Here is a 20120-nt window from a genome sequence, read left to right on the forward strand (position 1 = left end):
TTCACAATCTTCCCCCTGTCCCCAACTCAGTTCCTTTTCCTAGTGTCTTTGTCCAGCCAGTGCTGGTTCTGCCCCTTCACCCTGGATCCTCATTGGATTTGTCTACCATACCTCCCCACCTTCTCCACCCAGAATTGAAAGAAAAGTCTTCTGTATTCCTTGCCACCATCATATTATAGGCAACACTACTGATAATTCACCATGACATTCCATAAGCCTTTCAGATTGATCTCCAACAGAAGCCTGAAATCAGTACATACCCCAGCTTCATTCAACTTGCAGAAACTTAACAGTGACCTCATGCTCTCTTCTCTCAATGGATCGGCACATCTGCCTATCACACAGCTCAAGTAATTTCAATGTCCGTCTGCTTTAACGTTCCTAAGAGGCGGAATTTGAAAATGTTGCCCCAGACTCAAGGTCAAGAATATTGCGGCTGTTAGGGTTCTATCAACAGCCTGGAAAGTCACTTTTATCACCAGCAATATCTCCTCCTCACTGATGCCTCAATAATCAGCACTGACCTCATTGATGAGTCTTTCTGCTTCGTTCAAGGACCCACTGGGACATGGTCCCTGGGTGCTTCATAAAGTTCAAACTTCACGCAAGATTAGTTTTTTTTAATGTTGCTTTGTTTTGGGACTAAAGTGATTTCCCAGACTAAAATATTGGGCTCACATGAACTAAGTGCGTTTTTAGTCTTCTTTCCATAAAGATGATGGTTACCCTCCTCAAATTAACACGCCCAGTGAAAACAACTGTGTGACCAGTTCCACAACCCTTAGGGTATGTTTGCACTACCCACCGTAGTGATTGATCTATTGGGGATCGATTTATTGTGTCTAGTGTAGATCAGATAAATTGATTCCCAATCGCTCTGCCGTCAACTCCGGAACTCCACCATGGTGAGAGGTGGAAACGGAGTCGACGGGGGAGCGGTGGCTGTAGATCCCGCACCGCGAGGATGCAAAATAAGTGAGTCTAAGATGATCTAAGATATGTTGACTTCAGCTATGCTAATCTCATAGCTGAAGTTGTGTATCTTAGATCGATTCCCACCCCCGTGTAGAGCAGGCCTTACTCTCATTGAGTAGCACTTACAGATGCAAGTACTTCTGCTGAATAAGGGGTGTGGAATTAAATCCAATCTGAATAACAATTCCTTTTTCTCTGTTCTTTTTTTTTTTTTTTTAATTTAATAATTTCCCCTGGAATGGAAATTTGAGTTCTAAACCAGCTCTACCATGGACAAAACTAATTCAACAGAATGAATTCATATTCTGTGAATTGTAGTACTGCCTTGTATCCACACAGCACCAGGTTGTATCGGGAAGAGATGTGTTGTACTCTGGGTAGGAATTCCAGTGTCCAGTGGAACCTTCTAGCATGTTACCTAGTGGGAGATTTTCATAGTGAATTGTGGAATACCCTTATGTCTCTCAGAGACTTTAGGGAATCCAGGGGCAAATGTTAACAATTCCCTCCATGCCATCCCAAAGCCTGCTATTCTCATTCCTTGTGTATGAATTGTCCACTGCAAAGATGCATGCAGTGGTGAGAAACACAGCAATCTTCTCCATTTTATGTATAGACCAAAGAATTCTGGTTTATTTCCAAGGCCCCAGTGTTCAGATAGAGTAACCTGAGGTTGAGCGAACTGAAACTCCCGCAGATACACCCGTACAACTTCCAAGACCAGGTGCACCCAGCAGTGAGGTGGTTTAGGGCCCATTCAATGATCATCAAGTGGAGGGACTTGGTTACGATGCAAACCTGGGATGACCAGCAGTGGCTCCAGGACTTTCAGATGTAGAAAGCCACATTCCTGGAGTGGAGGGCCAAGCAGGGCCAGCTCTAGGCACCAGCGGTCCAAGCATGTGCTTGGGGGAGAACTTTCCAAGGGGCGGCACTCCCGCCCCCCCCCTTTTTTTCCTGGGGGAGCAAAAAGACGGGAGCCGGCCCTGAACCAACATGTTCCCTGTCAACTGAGGCTTTCAGGCTGAGCTGGAACTGACACTGCAGTTCTGGCTTCAGCAGCTAGATGGCGCTCATGGCAGCCTGAGTCGCACAGGCTGGACTGCAGTTCAGGCTGCCCTGATGCTGGGGAGCCCCAGCATCCTCCCCTGGAGCGGAGCCCGGGCTGCTGTGCACCTCCCCCGCCTCAGCCCCATGCTGCCTGCCCTGGGTGGGGAGAGGCAGAGCCTAGCTCCGAGTGGGGCAGCAGGGGGTACTGCCCTGCTGGGGGACCCCCACAGCTCGGGCACCTGGGGGTCAGTGTCCGTCCTCTCGGCTTTGCCTGCATGGGGCTGCAGAGGCAGCTGTCAGCACCTGCCCCTCTCAGCCCTTGCACCCCCCATCCTGCTCTCAGCCCCTCCACTTGTACCTCCCCCCATCGCTCCTTCGCCACACCCCTTCCCCTTGTACTCTCCCTTCACCCACATCTCTCCCCTTGTACTCTCCCCCAGCCCTCTCCTCCCGCACCTCCCCCCTTCCCCTGCACTTCTTCTCCCGCAACCCTCCTGATACTCGCTGTCCTCCTCTGCGAGCACATCACACCCCGCTTCTCTGCCAGTGTAGAGCCCCCAAGCGCCCCCACACTCGCTCCGCTGCCTGAACCCTCTTTACTAGATCCCCATCCCTTTCGGGGTACAAGGTTTGACGGTTAGTCCCTATGCCTTCCATGTGCATTTGGATCTCTAAAGATGGGGTTGCGGGGGACAGGGGGGGGTGAGATTTATACTAAAGTGAAATAAAAATAGGAGAAACAGTTTGATCCCCACTGCAAGTGTAAACGGGGATTGCTGTGGTAAACGAGGAGATCACGTTTGTGGAGGGGAGCCCAGAGCTGGGGTGGCAGGGAGTGTGTGTGGGGGGAAGAGAGAGCCCAGGGCTGGGGCGGCGGGGGTGCGGGTGGGGGAGGGCACTGGTGGCGGGGAAGAGCCTAGGGCTGGGGTGGGGGGCAGCCAAAAAAGATAGAGCCAGGCCTGGGGCCAACCTCACCCAAACCCTGCAGTGCACAGACACCGAGATGAGCACTGTCTCGACAGTGAAGAAAGGAATTCCCATTGCCACATGGAATCATGCAACTTCATATCTCTATCGGTCAGTGAGGAATCAATTTGATGCCAGAAAATCAGTTTTGGGATGGGTCATCATGTAGGCATGCCAGGTGAGAAATAATATCTTGCTGTTCTGGTTAGAAAACCGAGGCAATGTGCAGGAAATAATAGATGAATTCAATCACTTCCCTAACAATGCTGAGTCCTTATTGTGTGCCCCTTTCCCCAGATAGGCTTTGAGTACATAAACCACAAGGGTTACTGCTCTATAGTACAGAGGCCTTGGTGAACCCTAGTGGGTGGTTTACTGAAATGGATGTTGGCTGGTTGGGAAAAGTCCACACCTCTCAAAGTTTTAGGAATACAAGGCTTTTTGAAAGGTTGAAAGCTAGGGTGTTCTCCCCAGACTGTCCAGCTGACTTTAACAGGGTTTGTGTGTCAGCTCCGCTTCGCTTTTGGTGGCTCGGCCCACCCTTTCCTTCTCTGGAAGCCGTACGACAACAACCTGGAAAGACGCAATGAGAGGTTTAGCGATCACCTGGGCAGGTTCAGGATGACTAGGAAGTGGACTTTGAAGGGTAGGTGAAAGTGTCTCATGAAAAGTATCAATCTCTAAGGAGGAAAACATTCCAGCAGCCGCTGATGCATGCTGTGCAGTGCATAATATCGGTGAGACCCAACTACTAGGCTAGATGAGTGAGGTGGACCAACTGTAAAAATGTTACTGCTCCTAAGCCTACAGTTGCAGTAGCATTCCCATTCTGTTCAGTGGCAAGAGAAGAGAGGGTAGAAGTTGATAATGTACAGTTTGGAGCAGAAGAGAAATGGTCAAATGAACAACGTCCCATTCAATTACATCACAAGAAGGCAGACAAATCAATATTGACCCATTTTATAAGTGCTTATACACAAGTGTTCGAAGTTGAAATGCTAAGATGGGTAAGCTTGAGGGGCTGATATTAAAGGAGGATATTGAAATCGTAAGCATCATAGAAACTTGGTGGAATGATGATAATCAATGGGACATGGTAATAGCAGGCACAGAATATATAGGAATGATAGAATAGGTCATGCTGTTGGGGGATAGGAACTATTGTGAATGAAGGCATAGACTGAAATATAGCTGGGTGTGGACAACAAAGAGGATGGATCACTCAATGATCGCTCTTGTCTGTTTGTTTCCTCTCAAGCATCTAGCACTGGTCACTGTCTGAAGAGAGGACACTGGACTACACGGACCATTGATCTGACGCTGTATGGACATTTCTATATTCTCATAGAAATGCAAGTAATAGTTTGACAGAAATTTGCCAAACAAGACAAACCTACCAATAATATTTTCTGAACTTTTAAAGCTGGACAGAAAAGGTGTTCTCCCCACCCACTAGAAAATGAAAATGTATTTTTCAAAAAAATCTTCAAATTTCCATGAAAAATAATTATTTTTGATTGCCCCCAATTTTCAGTGAATATGAGATCATGCTCAAAGGAAAGTGGAAGACAAGTGGTCAAACCCAACACCTAATTTTCAGAGTTAAATTAATCCATTGCGGGAATAGAGAAACCATACTATGTGCATCAGTAGCCCAATTAATCTAATTTGATAAACACCCTCAGAGAACGTCTCAGGGTCAGGCTGCAGACTGAGAGTCTGATTCTCCTCTGATGGGTGTAAACCACTCTCCAAGCATCCTGATTTTCCTACAGCTATCTGAATGTAACCCTGTTGATTGCAAAGCCCGGTGACTCTGGGGGGAATGCTTAGTTTGGATTTGTCCTGAGGCTCCTGGGTGGAGACATGGGAGGGAGGGGAAATCAAAGACAGTGGACTTTACGAAGCTTTGTTAAGGAAGAGTCACCACCCTATGCTACTACACCTTCGTCTGCAGAAGCCACGGGACTGGATGAAAGAGCACTTCCCCCTCCCCGGCAGCCAGCCACCAATGGGACTTGTCAAGGTTCCTTCCCCACTCTGAACTTTAGAGTACAGATGTGAGGGACCTGCATGAGAAGCTCTAAGCTCAATTACCAGCTTAGATCTGGTCTGGCTGCCACCACCCCCAAGCACTAATTTCCTTCCCTGGGTAGCCTTGAGAGACTTCACCAATTTCCTGGTGAACACAGATCTAAACCCCTTGGATCTTAAAATAAGGATAAATTAACCATCCCCCTTCCTTTCTCCCACCAGCTCCTAGTGGATCCAGATCCAACCCCCTTGGATCTAAAAACAAGGAAAAATCAATCAGATATAAAAAAGGCTTTTAATTAAAGAAAAGAAAGGTAAAAGACAACCCTCTGGGAGAGATTAGCATACCAGCTACTCTCACAGACAACAGATTCAAAACACAGGGGATGTTCCCCTGGGCAAAAACTTAATTACACCATGAAAATACCCAAATACCCAATTTGATTCTTCCTCTAATTGCACAAGACAGGTTACAAAGAAATAAACATAAACCTATTTATTCCTTTCTAAACTTAATACTCTGATAAGAGGCTGGTTCCTTGATCTTTTTCAGTCTGGCTGAAACTGAAAAACTGACTAAACAAAGGAAACTTCCCTCCTTCCTTTTGAAACATCTTGTTCCCCATTGGTTCCTCTGGTCAGGTGTCAGCTAGGCTAGGTGAACTTCTTAACCCTTTACAGGTAAAAGAGGCATTAACCCTTAACTGTTTATGACAGGACTGATGGAACCTGCTGCTTGTCGGCGGCATTTCAGCGGATGCTCATCCACCAGCCAGTACACGAGCACAGTTAGATGCTCCGACGGGTGCCATTGCACCAGCGGGCACCGCATTGGGGACCCCTGGTTTACATTAACCAATTACCCAGCCCACAGGGAGAGGATGCAACCCCTTGCTTTGAGTGTCCCTTGCTTCTCTTTGCCAGAAGCTGGAAATGGGGAACAGGGGATGGATCACTTGATGTTTCTCTGTTCTGTTCATTGCCTCTGAAGCACCTGGGATTGGCCACGGTCAGAAGACAGGATTCTGGGTTAGATGGGCCATTGGTCTGACCCATTATAGCCGTTCGTATGTTCTTAAGATGAGATTTTACACATACTTTAATCGGTGAGAGGTCAGCCCCCCCAAGATCGACTACACTAGAGAGGTTATGAATAAGTGGGGTACTCCATGGTGCAGAGCAGAGACTACACAGCACTTCTCCTATAATCATTACTTTTCTCAGCTATCCGAACAATATACAAAACACAAGCTGATAAAAGAGAGCGAGAGAGACCAATATTAGGGTAAGAAGTCCTGGGATATTAGCACCAAGACTGGGATTTTCAAAGGGGCCAAAGGGATTTTATCACCCATCTCCCATTGAATGACAGTGGGAACTGGGCACCAATAGCACATACCCCTGTCATCTGAACTGAAAGTAAAAGAGGCTGTTTTCAAAAATGCATGCACACACACACACACACAAACACACTCTCACACACACAAACACACTCACACACACACACACTCTCACACACATATATTAAGCCACGGGACTATTCTTGAGTTCCAGTGTGCGGATCAGCATTGATAGAGCAGCGGTCAAATTCCAACACAGATCTCAAACACTCCCGTAAAGTTCAGGTGTGTTTGAATCCATATTTCCAAATCAGATGCATTTCTAAGGTACATGAACAGATAACAATGTGAAAAAATGTAATATAAATACACAAAGGTTTGATAGATTTATTTTAAATCACTCTTATAATGGCATACACCCGTGTTGGGAGTGACATACACATTTATAGAGAGAGACGAGTACAAATGGGAACTGCAAATTTAGATAGATAGATAGATAGATAGATAGATAGATAGATAGATAGATAGATAGATAGATGGGTTGTATGGGGATAAACAGGTAGATCAATAGATAGATCGATACAGGGGTTGAAAGGAGAGAGAGAGAGAGAGAGAGAGAGATTTTGACTGTTACTGTCCTGAACCCAAAGGATTATTATCTCAGTGTTCATAGAGAAGGTTCATTTTAGAAGCACTGAGCTGATGGTTCTTCCCAAAGCTTCTTTCACATCCTTGTTCCTCAGGCTATAGATGAGGGGATTCAACATAGGGATGACCAGGGTATAAAACACAGACACCATTTTGCTCTGAGCTGGAGCAGATAGAGAACTGGGCTGGGTATACATAAAGGTAACAGTGCCATAAAATAAACTCACAGACATCATGTGGGAGGTGCAAGTGGAGAAGGCTCTGCGTCTACCCTCAGCAGAGCGAATCCTGAGGATGGCAGAGATGATGCAGGCATAGGATACAAGAATGACCATGGAGGTGCTCACGATGATGAGGCTAGATAAAGTGAACATCACCAGTTCATTGATGTCTGTGTTGGTGCATGAGAGGCTTAGTAGGGGTGGAATGTCACAGAAGAAGTGATCAATCTCATTGGACCCACAGAAACACAGTGTAAAGGTGAAGACTGTTTGCACCATTGCGTTTACACCACCACAAACATAGGAACCCACCAGCAGTTGAACATAAACTTGCTTGGACATGGCAATGGGATACAGGAGCGGGTTGCAGATGGCGGTGTATCGATCATACGCCATGGCTGCCAGGATGAACGCCTCAGTACTGGCAAAGAGACTAAAGAAGAATAATTGGGTGGCACATCCAATGAAGGAAATGGTTTTGCTGCCTGCTAGGAAGCTGATCATGGCTTTGGGAGCAATGGTCGAAGAGTAGCAGAGGTCTAAGAGTGACAGGTTCATGAGGAAGAAGTACATGGGGGTGTGCAGGGGAGAGTTGGCGCTAATGAGGAAGACCATGATGGTGTTTATCAGCATCGTTGTCATGTAAATCCCCAGAAACACCACAAAGGGGCCCTCCTTGAGCCCCGGACCACTTCCAAACCCCAGCAGGATGAATTCCGTCAGTGCTGTGTGGTTTCTCTCTTTCATTGTCTCTATTTACCTGGTAAAAGGAATAAGATAAACATTTTAAAAAAGAACAAAAGGGCTAAGGAGAATGCAGAGGGCTGCAGGTCCCTTTTGCATCTCACTCCCATTGAAAATAAAGGCACATCTCCTGTTCGCTCAGATAAAAGTGGACTCAACCCTTAAAAATGTCATTACATTGCTTCTTAATAAATCTCCAGAAGTTCTGTTAGAAATTTTGACTTTTCTGCAGTAGAAAACCAGTTTATTAACTTTCCCATATAACTATTTACAAGAGGGAAATTTTCCCATAGAGGTCAAGATTCTGCTCCTTTTATCATGATCTTACTCACTGAGATCCATGGGACTCCCCGTGGAGTGAAGGAATACTTGACATGAGTTATTGTGGTGAAATGTGGCCATCAGTCCACACAGTCCTTTATTTAAAGGCTAGAAGGGAGCAAGATGAGGATTTAGTACACATCAAGCCCAAGAGTTTGTGACTGAACTAGAGCATAACTCTGTCTCTCTCAAAGTTAGGAAATGCCAGGACTAAAGTTGCCCGTGCAACTTTCATTCACTTCCCTGTACTTACACATTATGATTAGACGTGGACTGGCTGGATATTTAGAGGTACTTGACAGCAAACACACACGTTGATGAAAAAACATTTCCATCAATAACTACTAAAATCTACAGACAGGAAAAGCCATAAAAACTTGTCTTGAGAACTTACTAGAGTTTGATTTAAGGATGTTTATTTTGTACATGTTGACATGCGATACTCACAATTTGTGTTTTAGCAGTTATAAAGCTTTAACTTTTTATATCTCAATGTGTACTGTCATTAAATATTTAGCATCTAACTCCCTTTATTTGAGCCCCCCCCCATAATTTCCTATAATTGTGAAAATTTCAATTGATAACAATTGAAAAAAGGCTTAAAAATAAACATCGGTATGCTCTGTTGAAATTATATTAAAACACTGAATTATTCCAAGCTTAATTATGATAGAGTCCTTAATTACCTGATCACACATTATTATTTCCCCTTACTGAGCAGCTATTGAATATTTTGTTTTGTCTTCATCATTCTGCGGGTGACCCTAAAGCTTACTTACTGCACACTATGCAAACCCAGCTCTGGAGAGAGAATTATTAATTCACCCAGGGGCTTTCCTATAGTGCCCCTCACTATAGTATCTGAGCGCTTCACAAACGTCAGTGAATTTGTTTTCACAGCTCTGGAGATGAGGGATTATTATTCTGCCCTCAACCTCTCCCTGTCCCAGTCCTGGCTCTTTCCCAAACCTTGCTCCTTGTCTCATTTTATTCTCCTCACCGAGTCAGTCCCCACTCCCCAGGCTTCTCATACCAGTCCCAGTATCCCCTTCCACAGCGAGTTTCACTCACTCCCTCCATCCAAAATCCCCCTTCCCACTTGCTCGCAGTCCCAATCTACCTCATAAAATCTCGCTATCTTCCCTCCGCCACCATCTCACTTCCTTCTCCCAGTCTCTTTCCCCAGCCAGTGCTGGTTCTGCCCCTTCACCCAGATACTCATTGGATTTGTCCACCATGCCTTCTCATCTCCTCCACACTTTTCTACAGGTTCTCAGCCCCAGTCTTCCTGTTCTGATAATCCCAGTATCTCCCCCAGCTCCTCATCTGATCTCAGTCTCCCCGTCACCTACTGGCTAGCAACACCTCTCCCCTTCATGTCCCTCTCTGACATCCAGTCCTACTCTCTTTGCCCATGTAGTCTCCCTCCCAACTCTCAGCACTAGTTTTATTGACCAGTTAGTCCCAGTCTACTTCCAAAGCTCCCAGTTTCCTTGTCCAGTCTCCTCTCCATGCCAGCTTCCAGTTTTTCTCCTTTCACCTTAGTAAAAAAAAAATCCCCCTTGACTTAATCTGGAGACCTTCTTTCTATTTATATGCAGATCCTAGCACAATGTGACCCTGAGCCTTGATTCTGGTGCTACTGTAACAATTATAATAATTAAAGCCAGTCATACTTTTTTTTCAGCAGAATAGCATAGTTTAAATTAAATGAAAATATTCACATAAAGTGTCTTCTTTCCTCAATTCATTTTTTCCTTGGAAAACCATTCTCCCGCCTCAGTTTGTAATTAATTTTCAACTGAACATTTTTAGTTTTTCAATTAAAACTGAAAACTTTCGGTAGGGGAAAAATGTTCAGAGCGGCTCTTATAATAACAAACACAATAAGGGTACTCCTCACCAACCAGAATCTAAAAGCACTGAAATCAGAATTGAAAGAAAAGTCTTCTGTATTCCTTGCCACCATCATATTAGAGACAACACTGTTGATAATTCATTCTGGCATTCCATAAGGCTATCGGATCGATCTCCAACAGTGGCCTGAAATCAATACATACCCGAGCTTCATTCTTCTTGCAGAACCTTAACAGAGACCTCATGCTTTCTTCTGTCAAGGGATCAGCACCTCTGCCTGTCACACAGCTCATATACTTGCAGTGTTCATCTGCTTTAATATTGCTGAGTGATGGAATTTGAAAATGTCACCCCAGACTAAAGGACCACAAATATTGTGGCTGTTAGGTTCTATCAACAGCCAGAAAAGTCACTTTTACCCCTGGCAATATCGCCTCCTCACTGACCTCTGAACAATGAGCATTGACGTCATTGATGAGTCTTTCTGCTTCATTACAGAACCCTCTGGGACATGGTCCTCAGGTTCTTCATAAGGTTCATAAATTCAAGCAAGATATTATTTTTAATGTTGCTTTGTTATGGGATTACAGTGATTTCCCAGACTGAAATGAACTGTGTGTGTTTTTAGTCTTTTTTCCATAAAGATGTTGGTTACCTTCCTCAAAATAACATGCCCAGTGAAGCCAACCGTGTGATCAGTTCCACAACCCTTACTCTCATTGAGTAGCACTTACTGATGCAAGTAGTTCTGCTGAGCAAGGGGTGTGGAATTGGCCCACAAGCGAGTAACAATTCCTTTTTTCTTTTTTCTTCTTTTTTTAAATATCAGAATTTCTTACAAAATGGGAATTTGAGTTCAAAGCCAGCTGGACCATAGACAAAACTAATTGAACAGAGTTCATTCATATTTGATCAATTGTGCTGGTGCCTTGTGTCCACACAGCATTAGGATGTATTGGGAAAAGATGTGTTGTAATCTGGATAGGAACCCTATTGTCCCCTAACAACACCTTTTAGCATGTTACCTTGTGGGAGATTTTCTCAGTGCATTGTGGAATACCCTTATGTCTCTGAGACTAGAGGGAATCCAGGGGGAAATGTTGACAATTCCCTCCGTTTCATCCAATAGCCTGCTGCTCTCATGCCCAGTGTATGAATTGTCCACTGCAAAGATGCATGCAGTGCAGAGGAACACAGCACTCTTACCCATTTTATGTATAGAGAAAATAATTCTGTTTTATTTGCAAGGCCCTTGTGCTCAGATAGAGTCACCTGAGGATGAGCGAACAGACAGTCCTGTGGATACACCCATACAACTTTCCAAGATCAGGTGCACCCAGCAGAGAGGTTGTTTGGAGCCCATCCAGTGAGCACCAAGTGCAGGGACTGGGTTATGATGCACACCTGGGATGACCAGAAGTTGCTCCAGCACTTTCACTTGTAGAAAACCACATTCCTGGAGCTGAGGTCCAAGCTTACCAAAAATCTGCAGTGCACAGACACTGAGATGAGCACTATCCCAACAGTGAAGAAAGGAATTCCCATTGCCACATGGAATTGTGCAACCTCGTATCTCTATCGGTCAGTGGGGAATCAATTTGATGCTAGAAAATCATTATGGGGTTGGTCATCATGCAGGTATGCAAGGTGTGAAATAATGTCTTGCTGTTCTGGGTACAAAACCGGGGCAATGTGCAGGAAATAATAGATGAATTCAATGACTTCCCTAACAATGCTGAGTCCTTATTGTGTGCCCTTTCCCCAGTTAGACTTTGAGTACACAAACTACAAGGGTAACTGCTCCACAGTACAGAGGCTTTGGTGAAACCTAGTGGATGATTTACTGACATGAATGGTGGCTTGTTGGGAAAAGTCCACACTCCTTAAAGTTTTAGAAATGCAGGGCTTTTTGAAAGGCTGAAAGCTAGGGTGTTCTCCCCAGACTGTCCAACTGACTTTAACAGGGTTTGTGTGTCAGCTCTGCCTCTCTGTTGGTGACTTGGCCCATTCTTTCCTTCTCTGGAAGCCATATGACAACAACCTAGAGAGAATCAAGGAGAGGTTTATCGATCACCTGGGCAGGTTCAGGATGACTAGCAAGTGGACTTTGAAGGGCAGGTGAAAGTGTCTCATGAAAAGGATCAATCTCTGAGGAGGAAAACATTCCAGCAGCCATTGATTCATGCTGTGTGGTGCATAATATTGTGCGACCAATGGTGAAACCCAACTACTAGGCTGGATGAGTGAGGTGGACCGACTAGAACTGTACAAAATGTTTCTTCCCCGAGGCCTACAGTTGCAGTAGCATTCCCATTCTGTTCAGTGGCAAGAGAAGAGAGGGTAGAAGTTGATAAAGTACAGTCGGAGCTGAAGAGAAATGGTCAAATGAAAAAGAGCCCCATTCAAATACATCACATTAAGGCAGACAACTAAGGGTTTGGCTACACTTGCAGGTGTGCAGCGCTGGGAGTTAAAGCTGTCTTCGGACAGCTGTGTAGGGAAAGCGCTGGAGTGTGGCCACGCAGACAGCTACCAGCGCTGCAGTGTGGCCACATTTTCAGCATTTGCAGCGGTGTTGGGAGTGGTGCATTATGGGCAGCTATCCCACAGAGCACCTCGTCCCATTTTGGCGCCGTGGGTTGTGGGAAGGGGGCAGAGGGGGCGGGTCATTCTGCTTCCTGTCCCAACACCCCGTGAAGCATTGCTTCACATCCCAGCAATCCCTGTTTTTCCATCCATGTTTGGCGCCACCTTGACTCTCTCAACGGTTTCTGTGCAGCGCGATTTCTGTGGGAAATGGAGTCTAGCCAGCAGATCAAGTTTGGCAGTTGAGCTATTCTTTAACATCCAAAGTGATGAGGAGTCCGACGATGATAGTGAGTCGCCTGACGCTTATGACACTAAATTGCTTCTGGCATTCACGGAAATGCTCAGCACCGTGGAACGCCGCTTTTGGGCTGGGGAAACAAGCACTAAGTGGTGGGATCACATCGTCATGGAAGTCTGGGATGACGAGCAGTGGCTGCAGAACTTTCGGATGAGAAAAGCCACTTTCATGGGACTGTGTGCTGAGCTCGCCCCCACCCAGCGGTGCAAGGACACAAGATTGAGAGCTGCCCTGCCGGTGGAGAAGAGGGTGGCTATTGCAATCTGGAAGCTGGCAACTCCAGACAGCTACCGATCGGTCGGGAACCAGTTTGGAGTGGGAAAGTCAACCATTGGAATCATGTTGATGCAAGTTTGCAGGGCCATCCTGCTAAGAAGAACTGTGACTCTGGGGAACGTGCAGGACATTGTGGATGGCTTTGCACAAATGGGTTTCCCTAACTGTGGAGGGGCGATAGATGGGACACATATACCTATTCTGGCACCACCCCACCTACCATCCGAGTACATTAATCGGAAGGGGTATTTCTCTATGGTTCTCCAGGTGCTTGTGGATCACCATGGGTGTTTCATTGACATTAACACAGGCTGGCCTGGAAAGGTGCATGATGTACGAATCTTTTGGAACACTGGCCTGTTCAGGAAGCTGCAGGCAGGGACATTTTTCCCTGACCAGAAGATCACAGCAGGGGACGTCGAAATGCCCATTGTGATCCTTGGAGACCCCGCTTACCCGTTAATGCCTTGGCTCATGAAACCATATACAGGGAAGCTTGACAGGAGCAAGGACCGGTTCAACTACAGGCTGAGCCGGTGCCGAATGACTGTGGAGTGTGCTTTTGGCCATTTAAAGGGGTGCTGGTGATCTCTGTATGGGAAGCTAGACTTGGGGGAAAGCAGCATCCCCACGGTTATATCCACATGCAGTACCCTCCATAATATTTGTGAAGGGAAGGGTGAAAGATTCAGTCAGGCATGGACCTCTGAGGTTCAATGCCTGGAGGCTGAATTTGCATAGCCAAAGAGCAGGGCTACTAGAGAGGCCCAGCACAGGGCTGCAAGGATTAGGGATGCCTTGAGAGAGGAATTTGAGGCTGAAAACCAACAGTAATGTTTGGTGCCTTGCATGGGAGTGAAGTGCAGTGGTTACAATGTTAGTAGGAATCTGTGTTTCCTAAGCTGATTTGCAGTGCCTGTTTCTTTCCTGGGCTAAGATATCTTTGGCTTTCTGCAATAATAAAGACTGTTTTCAAAGCCAATAATTCATTTATTGAAAAGAAAATAACTTTATTGACAGACACACAACATTTTGGGAACCTAAAAGGGCAGAGGGGTGGGGTGGGAAACTGTACAATCACAGGTTTGAATATGTCCTGTCTGGAGTGCTGTGCAATGACTGCTGTACTTCAGGATGCCTATACTGCATGGTGATGGGGGTTGAGTGCAGAGGGTAAGGGTTGTAGTTCTCAGGGCTGGTTGGTGAACGTACAGGTGTTGGAGGCAGCTGGTGGTGGTAAGAACCTGGATGCTGGGGAAGGGGGTTTTGAGCTGACATTGGGGCACAAGGGAAAGAGCTTTGGGATGGGGGGTGGGGTGGCCGGCACGGTAGTGCTCTGCATGGCTACAAGCGCCTGGATAGAGTCCGCATGGCGCGCCAGGATGCTTATCAGCTGCTTTGTGCTTTTCTTCCTGGCCGCTGAGCTTTTCTGGCGGATCCTGCTTTCCCTTTCCCTCCAGTCCTGCACTTTTTGATTCTCTGTGACAGAATGATCCATAACTGCTTGCAGCAGGTCTTCTTTGCTTTTTTCACGTCTTCTTCTGGAGGTTTTGGAGTCTTTGAGCTGTTGATAACACGGGCAGCCGAGATCTCAAGGTTGCTTGTGGAAATGCAAAAAAGGCAACACTTAACAGAGGCAGCATTGTTTATGTCAGACAGTTATTCACACACAGTGAAGGAGTTTACAGTCTTCACAATAGCATAATTTTCCCATCCCAAAGAGAGCACACAGAACCCACAGGAGCCCCAAAATGAGTAAAGGGGGACTGATTGCTTCAGGGCTGTACTGTCCTCGGGGTTTCTGTGCATTGGGGAAAGCAAACAGCTGCAGGGGGCACCTACACTGAACACTCTCCCAACATTTTCCACAGGAGTTGATCCTGGAAGATATCTCGCTGCTGCAGGTCACCTGGGAAGAGCGAGAGGGTCTTCTACAGCAATGCGCGTCCCGGTCATGGCCCCTTTCCAGCATGGCCCTTGATATCTGCCCATAGGTATTGTAATTCCTACGGCTGGAGCGCAGCTGGGACTGCACAGCTTCCTCCCCTCAAACACTGATGAGGTCCAGTAACTCGCCATTGCTCCATCCTGGGGCTCGTTTGGCGTGTGGAGGCATAGTCACCTGGAAAGATTCACTGATTGCACTCCACACCTGGCTGAGCAAACAGGAAGGGGATTTTTAAAATTCCCGGGGCATTTAAAGGGCGGGTCACCTGAGGCCAGGGCAGTAGAGTTCAAACAGATGAGCAGAGTGGCTTAACAGGCATTCTGGGATACCTCCGAATACCTCTGGAGGCCAATAACAGCGCTTTTGGTGGCCACACTGGCGGAGCAGGGCTGCATCACCAGCGCTGCAGTCGTTATTCCCCAGGCCGAGGTGGAGTACAGCCAGCGCTGTAGCTAGGGAGATACAGTGCTGTATGTGCCTTGCAAGTGTGGACGGTGAGTGAATTGCAGCGCTGTAAAGCCACCACCAGCACTGCAACTCTCCAGTGTAGCCAAGGCCTAAATATTGACCCACTTTATAAGTGCTTGTACACAAATGCTAGAAGTCAAAATACTACCATGGGTGGGCTTGAGTGATTGATATTAAAGGAGAATATTGACATAATAAGCATCACAGAAACTTGGTGGAATGATGATAATTAATGTTAAGATTTAATCACGGGTATTTTTAATAAAAGTCATGTACAGGTCACGGGCAAGAAACAAAAAATCAGGGACCGGTGACCTTTTCAAGACTTATATCATAAATACCCCTGCTTGAATCATGGTGGGGGGGGATGCTGTGATGGGAGGCACTGTGTGGGGAAGGTCCTGGTACCAACTGCAGGGAGAAGCCTGGGGGGCCCACTGCAGCTCCCACCACCACTGGGAAGGGGAGCTCTGGGGGGGCTTCTGTCGCTCCAACCGCCACTGGGGGCGGAGCGGGGCAGGGAAGTCCTGGGGGACAATGGCTGTTCTGGCCATGGCTGGGGGGAAGCCCAGGGGATCAGGCACTGCTCCAACCAACCCAAGACCACTGTGCTGTGGCTGTTCCCACTGCTCCCACTACTCAGGCAGCCCCTGGGGCCCTCTGAATCGGCTGCTGCTTGGACAGTCCTAGGGGCTAGTTGCCTGGGGATGCCAGAGCAAGGGCTGGTGTGGCTAGCTGTGCGGTCGTCCGAGTTGCTAGCTGCAGAGGCACTCCGACAGAGCCAGTGTGTCTCCCATCCAACTGTTAGCATGTCTCTTCCTCTGCAGGTGCAGACTTCAGTGAGAGCAAATGGTGTTCAGAACCACTGAGGGCGAGAAGAGAAGTTCACACTTGTACGATGCCTCCTGTGTCTGAAATACCCATGTATGTAGCTGTGAAAATAATCAGCTTTCCTAATCGCTGACTTAATTAAAATGAATGTGGTTTGGATTGACACAAAATTATGTTTTATACGATGATGATGGCACTTTTTCTATAATAACTTTCGTTTGGCCATCCAAACAATATACACACCACAAGCTGGGAAAGGAGAGAGAGAGAACAATATTAATGTAACAAGTACGGGTATTTCAGCACCAAGGTTGGGATTTTCAAAGGGACCAACAGTATTTTATCACCCATCTCCCATTGAATGACAGTGAGAACTGGGCACCAATAGCACATACCCCTGTCATTTGAACTGAAAATAAAAGGGTGCTATTTAGAAGTGCTCATTGTTGGTTTAACACTGCCCCTTCTCCCACATTGAAACCAGAGATATAATGGCCATTGACTGCAACACTGAGTGCTTCTGAAAATACTACCTTACCTCCTTTCGGCGCGCGCACGCGCACGCACACACATTAAGCCAAGAGACTATTCTTGAGTTCCAGTGTGTGGATCAGCGCTGATAGACCAGTGGTGAAATTCCGACACAGATCTCAAACACTCCCCAAGGTTCAGGGGTGTTTGAATCTATATTTCCAAATCAGATGAATTTATAAGGTACAGGAATATATAACAGTGTGAAAAAATGTAACATTGAAACACAGAGGGTTGATGGATTTATTTTTTAAATCATTCTTATAATGGCATACACCAGTGTTGGGAGTGGTGTACAAATTTAGAGAGACAGACAAATACAAATGGGAACTGCTAGTTTAGATCAATATATAGGTAAATTGATAGATAGCTAGAGGGGGTGTATGGGGCTAGCTAGCTAGTACTCATCTTTCCATAACCCAAAGGATTATTTAGCTCAGTGTTCATAGAGAAGGTTCATTTTAGAAACACTGAGCTGATGGTTCTTCCCAAAGCTTCTTTCACATCCTTGTTCCTAAGGCTGTAGATGAGAGGATTCAACATAGGGATGACCAGGGTATAAAACACAGACACCACTTTGTTCTGAGCTGGAGCAGATAGCGGACTGGGCTGGGTATACATAAAGGTAACAGTGCCATAAAATAAACTCACGGACATCATGTGGGAAGTGCAGGTGGAAAAGGCTCTGCGTCTGCCCTCAGCAGAGCGAATCCTGAGGATGGCAGATATGATGTAGGCATAAGAGACAAGAATGACCATGGAGGTGCTCACGATGATGAGGCCAGATAAAGTGAACATCACCAGTTCATTGATGTCTGTGTTGGTGCATGACAGGCTTAGCAGGGCTGGAATGTCACAGAAGAAGTGATTTATCTCATTGGACCCACAGAAACACAGTGTAAAGGTGAAGACTGTTTGCACCAGGGAGTTTACACCACTGCAAACATAGGAACCCACAAGCAGCTGAATGCAAACCTGCTTGGACATGGTGATGGGATACAGGAGCGGGTTGCAGATGGCGGTGTATCGATCATACGCCATGGCTGCCAGGATGAACGCCTCGGTAGCAGCAAAGAGACCGAAGAAGAAGAATTGGGTGGCACATCCAATGAAGGAAATGGTTTTGCTGCCTGCTAGGAAGTTCATCATGGCTTTGGGGGCAATGGTGGAGGAGTAGCAGAGGTCTAAGAGTGACAGATTCATGAGGAAGAAGTACATGGGGGTGTGAAGGCGAGAGTTGACTCTAATGAGGAAGACCATGATGGTGTTTATCAGCACGGTTGTCATGTAAAACACCAGAAACACCACAAAGGGGCCCACCTTGAGCCCCAGACCACTTCCAAACCCCAGCAGGATGAATTCCGTCAGTGCTGTGTGGTTTCTCTCTTTCATTGTCTCCATTTCCTTGGGGAAAGTAATGAGATATGCATTAAAATAAGAATAAAATGTCTAAGGAGTATACAACAGGCTACAAGCCCCATTTGTAGCTCACTTCCATTGAAAATGAATGCAAGTTTCCCCTTGCCTTAGATAAAAGTGGACTGAGCCACAGGAAATGTCATTAATTTCTGTTAGAAATGTTGACTTTTCTGCAATAGAACACCAATTTATTAACTTTCTCATATATCAATTATTTACAAGAGGGGATTTTTCCCACAAAGGTCAAGATTCTGCTACTTTTATCATGATTTCAGTCACTGAGATCCCTGGGACTCCCCGTGGACTGAAGGAATACTCAACATGAGCTAGTGTGGTGAAATGTGGCCATCAGTCCACACAATCCTTTATTTTAAGGCTAAAAGGGAGCAAGATGAGGATTTAGTATGCATCAAGCCCAAGAGTTTGTGACTGAACTAGAGCACAACTGTCTTATTCAACGTTATGAAATGCCAGGATTAAAGTTGCCCATGCAACTTTCATTCACCACCCTGTACTTACCCATTATGATTAGACGTGGACTGACTGGATTTTTAGAGGTACTCGACAGCAAACACACACGTTGATGAAAAAACATTTCCATCAATAACCATTGCAATTTACAGACAGAAAAAGTCAGAAAAGCACTGCTGGAGAACCTACTAGAGTTTGATTTAAGGATATATTTTTTTGTACACGTTGACATGTGACACTCACAATTTGTGTTTTAGCGGTTATAAAGCTTTAACTTTTTATATCTCAATGTGTTCTGTCATTAAATAATTAGTTTCTAACCCTCATTCTTTGAGCCTCTATAATTTCACTTAACTGTGAAAATTTAAATTGATAATTGAAAAAAGGCTTATAAATAAACATTGATAATATCCAATGAAATGATATTAAAAAATTATATTTTCTGCCAAGGCTAATTATGATAGAGTCTTTAATAACCTGATTAGATATTATTATTTCCATAGTACCTCTCCCTCATCCAGTGCACAGGATGGATGGGGCTCACTTACTGGACTGTTATTCAATATTTTATTTTGTCTTTATTGTTCAGTGAGTGGCCACAAGACTTGCTAACTGCACACGATTCTAACCTTGCTCTGGAGAGAGAATTAATTCCCCCAGGAGCTTTCCTGTAGTGCCCATCACTATAGTATCTGAGTGCTTCACAATCATCAGTGAATTTGTTTTCACAGCACTGGAGATGAGGGATTTTTATTCTGCCCCAACCTCTCCCTGTCCCAACCCTGACGCTTCCCCAAGTCTGGCTCTTTGTCTCATCCTATTCTCCTCATCGAGCCAGTCTAAGTCCCCTCTCCTCAGGCTTCTCAGCCCAGTTCAGTCTCCTACCAAAACCAATTTCGCTCAACCCTTTGTCTAAGTTCCCCTTTCCCACTAGCTCCCAGTCCCAGTCTCCCTCTCCAGGCTCCTCATCCAATCTCACTATCTTCCCTCTGCCCCCCATCTCATTTCTTCTGCCTGTCTCTTTGCCCAGCCAGTGCTGGTTCTGCCCTTTCACCCAGAATCCTCATTGGATTTCTCTATCTTGCCTCTTCCAGCCTGCTGTACTGGTTCTCAGCCCCAGTCTTCCTGCTCTG

At 45.9% G+C, this 20120-nt stretch overlaps 2 protein-coding genes across 2 annotated transcripts; both read right to left on the reverse strand.

Moving 5' to 3' along the window:
- Window positions 1-7045: 7045 nt before the first annotated feature.
- LOC120380946 (olfactory receptor 12-like) lies at window positions 7046-7984 on the reverse strand. Its single transcript, XM_039498887.1, has one exon. The coding sequence runs from the start codon at window positions 7979-7981 to the stop codon at window positions 7046-7048; it is 936 nt and encodes a 311-aa protein (XP_039354821.1). The 5' UTR covers window positions 7982-7984.
- Window positions 7985-17553: 9569 nt separating this feature from the next.
- LOC120380925 (olfactory receptor 1009-like) lies at window positions 17554-18498 on the reverse strand. Its single transcript, XM_039498842.1, has one exon. It carries the CDS (start codon window positions 18496-18498, stop codon window positions 17554-17556), a length of 945 nt encoding a protein of 314 aa, XP_039354776.1.
- Window positions 18499-20120: the final 1622 nt, after the last annotated feature.

This window comes from Mauremys reevesii, linkage group 13 (genome assembly GCF_016161935.1).
Source record: "Mauremys reevesii isolate NIE-2019 linkage group 13, ASM1616193v1, whole genome shotgun sequence".
Classification (NCBI taxonomy): Eukaryota; Metazoa; Chordata; order Testudines; family Geoemydidae; genus Mauremys; species Mauremys reevesii.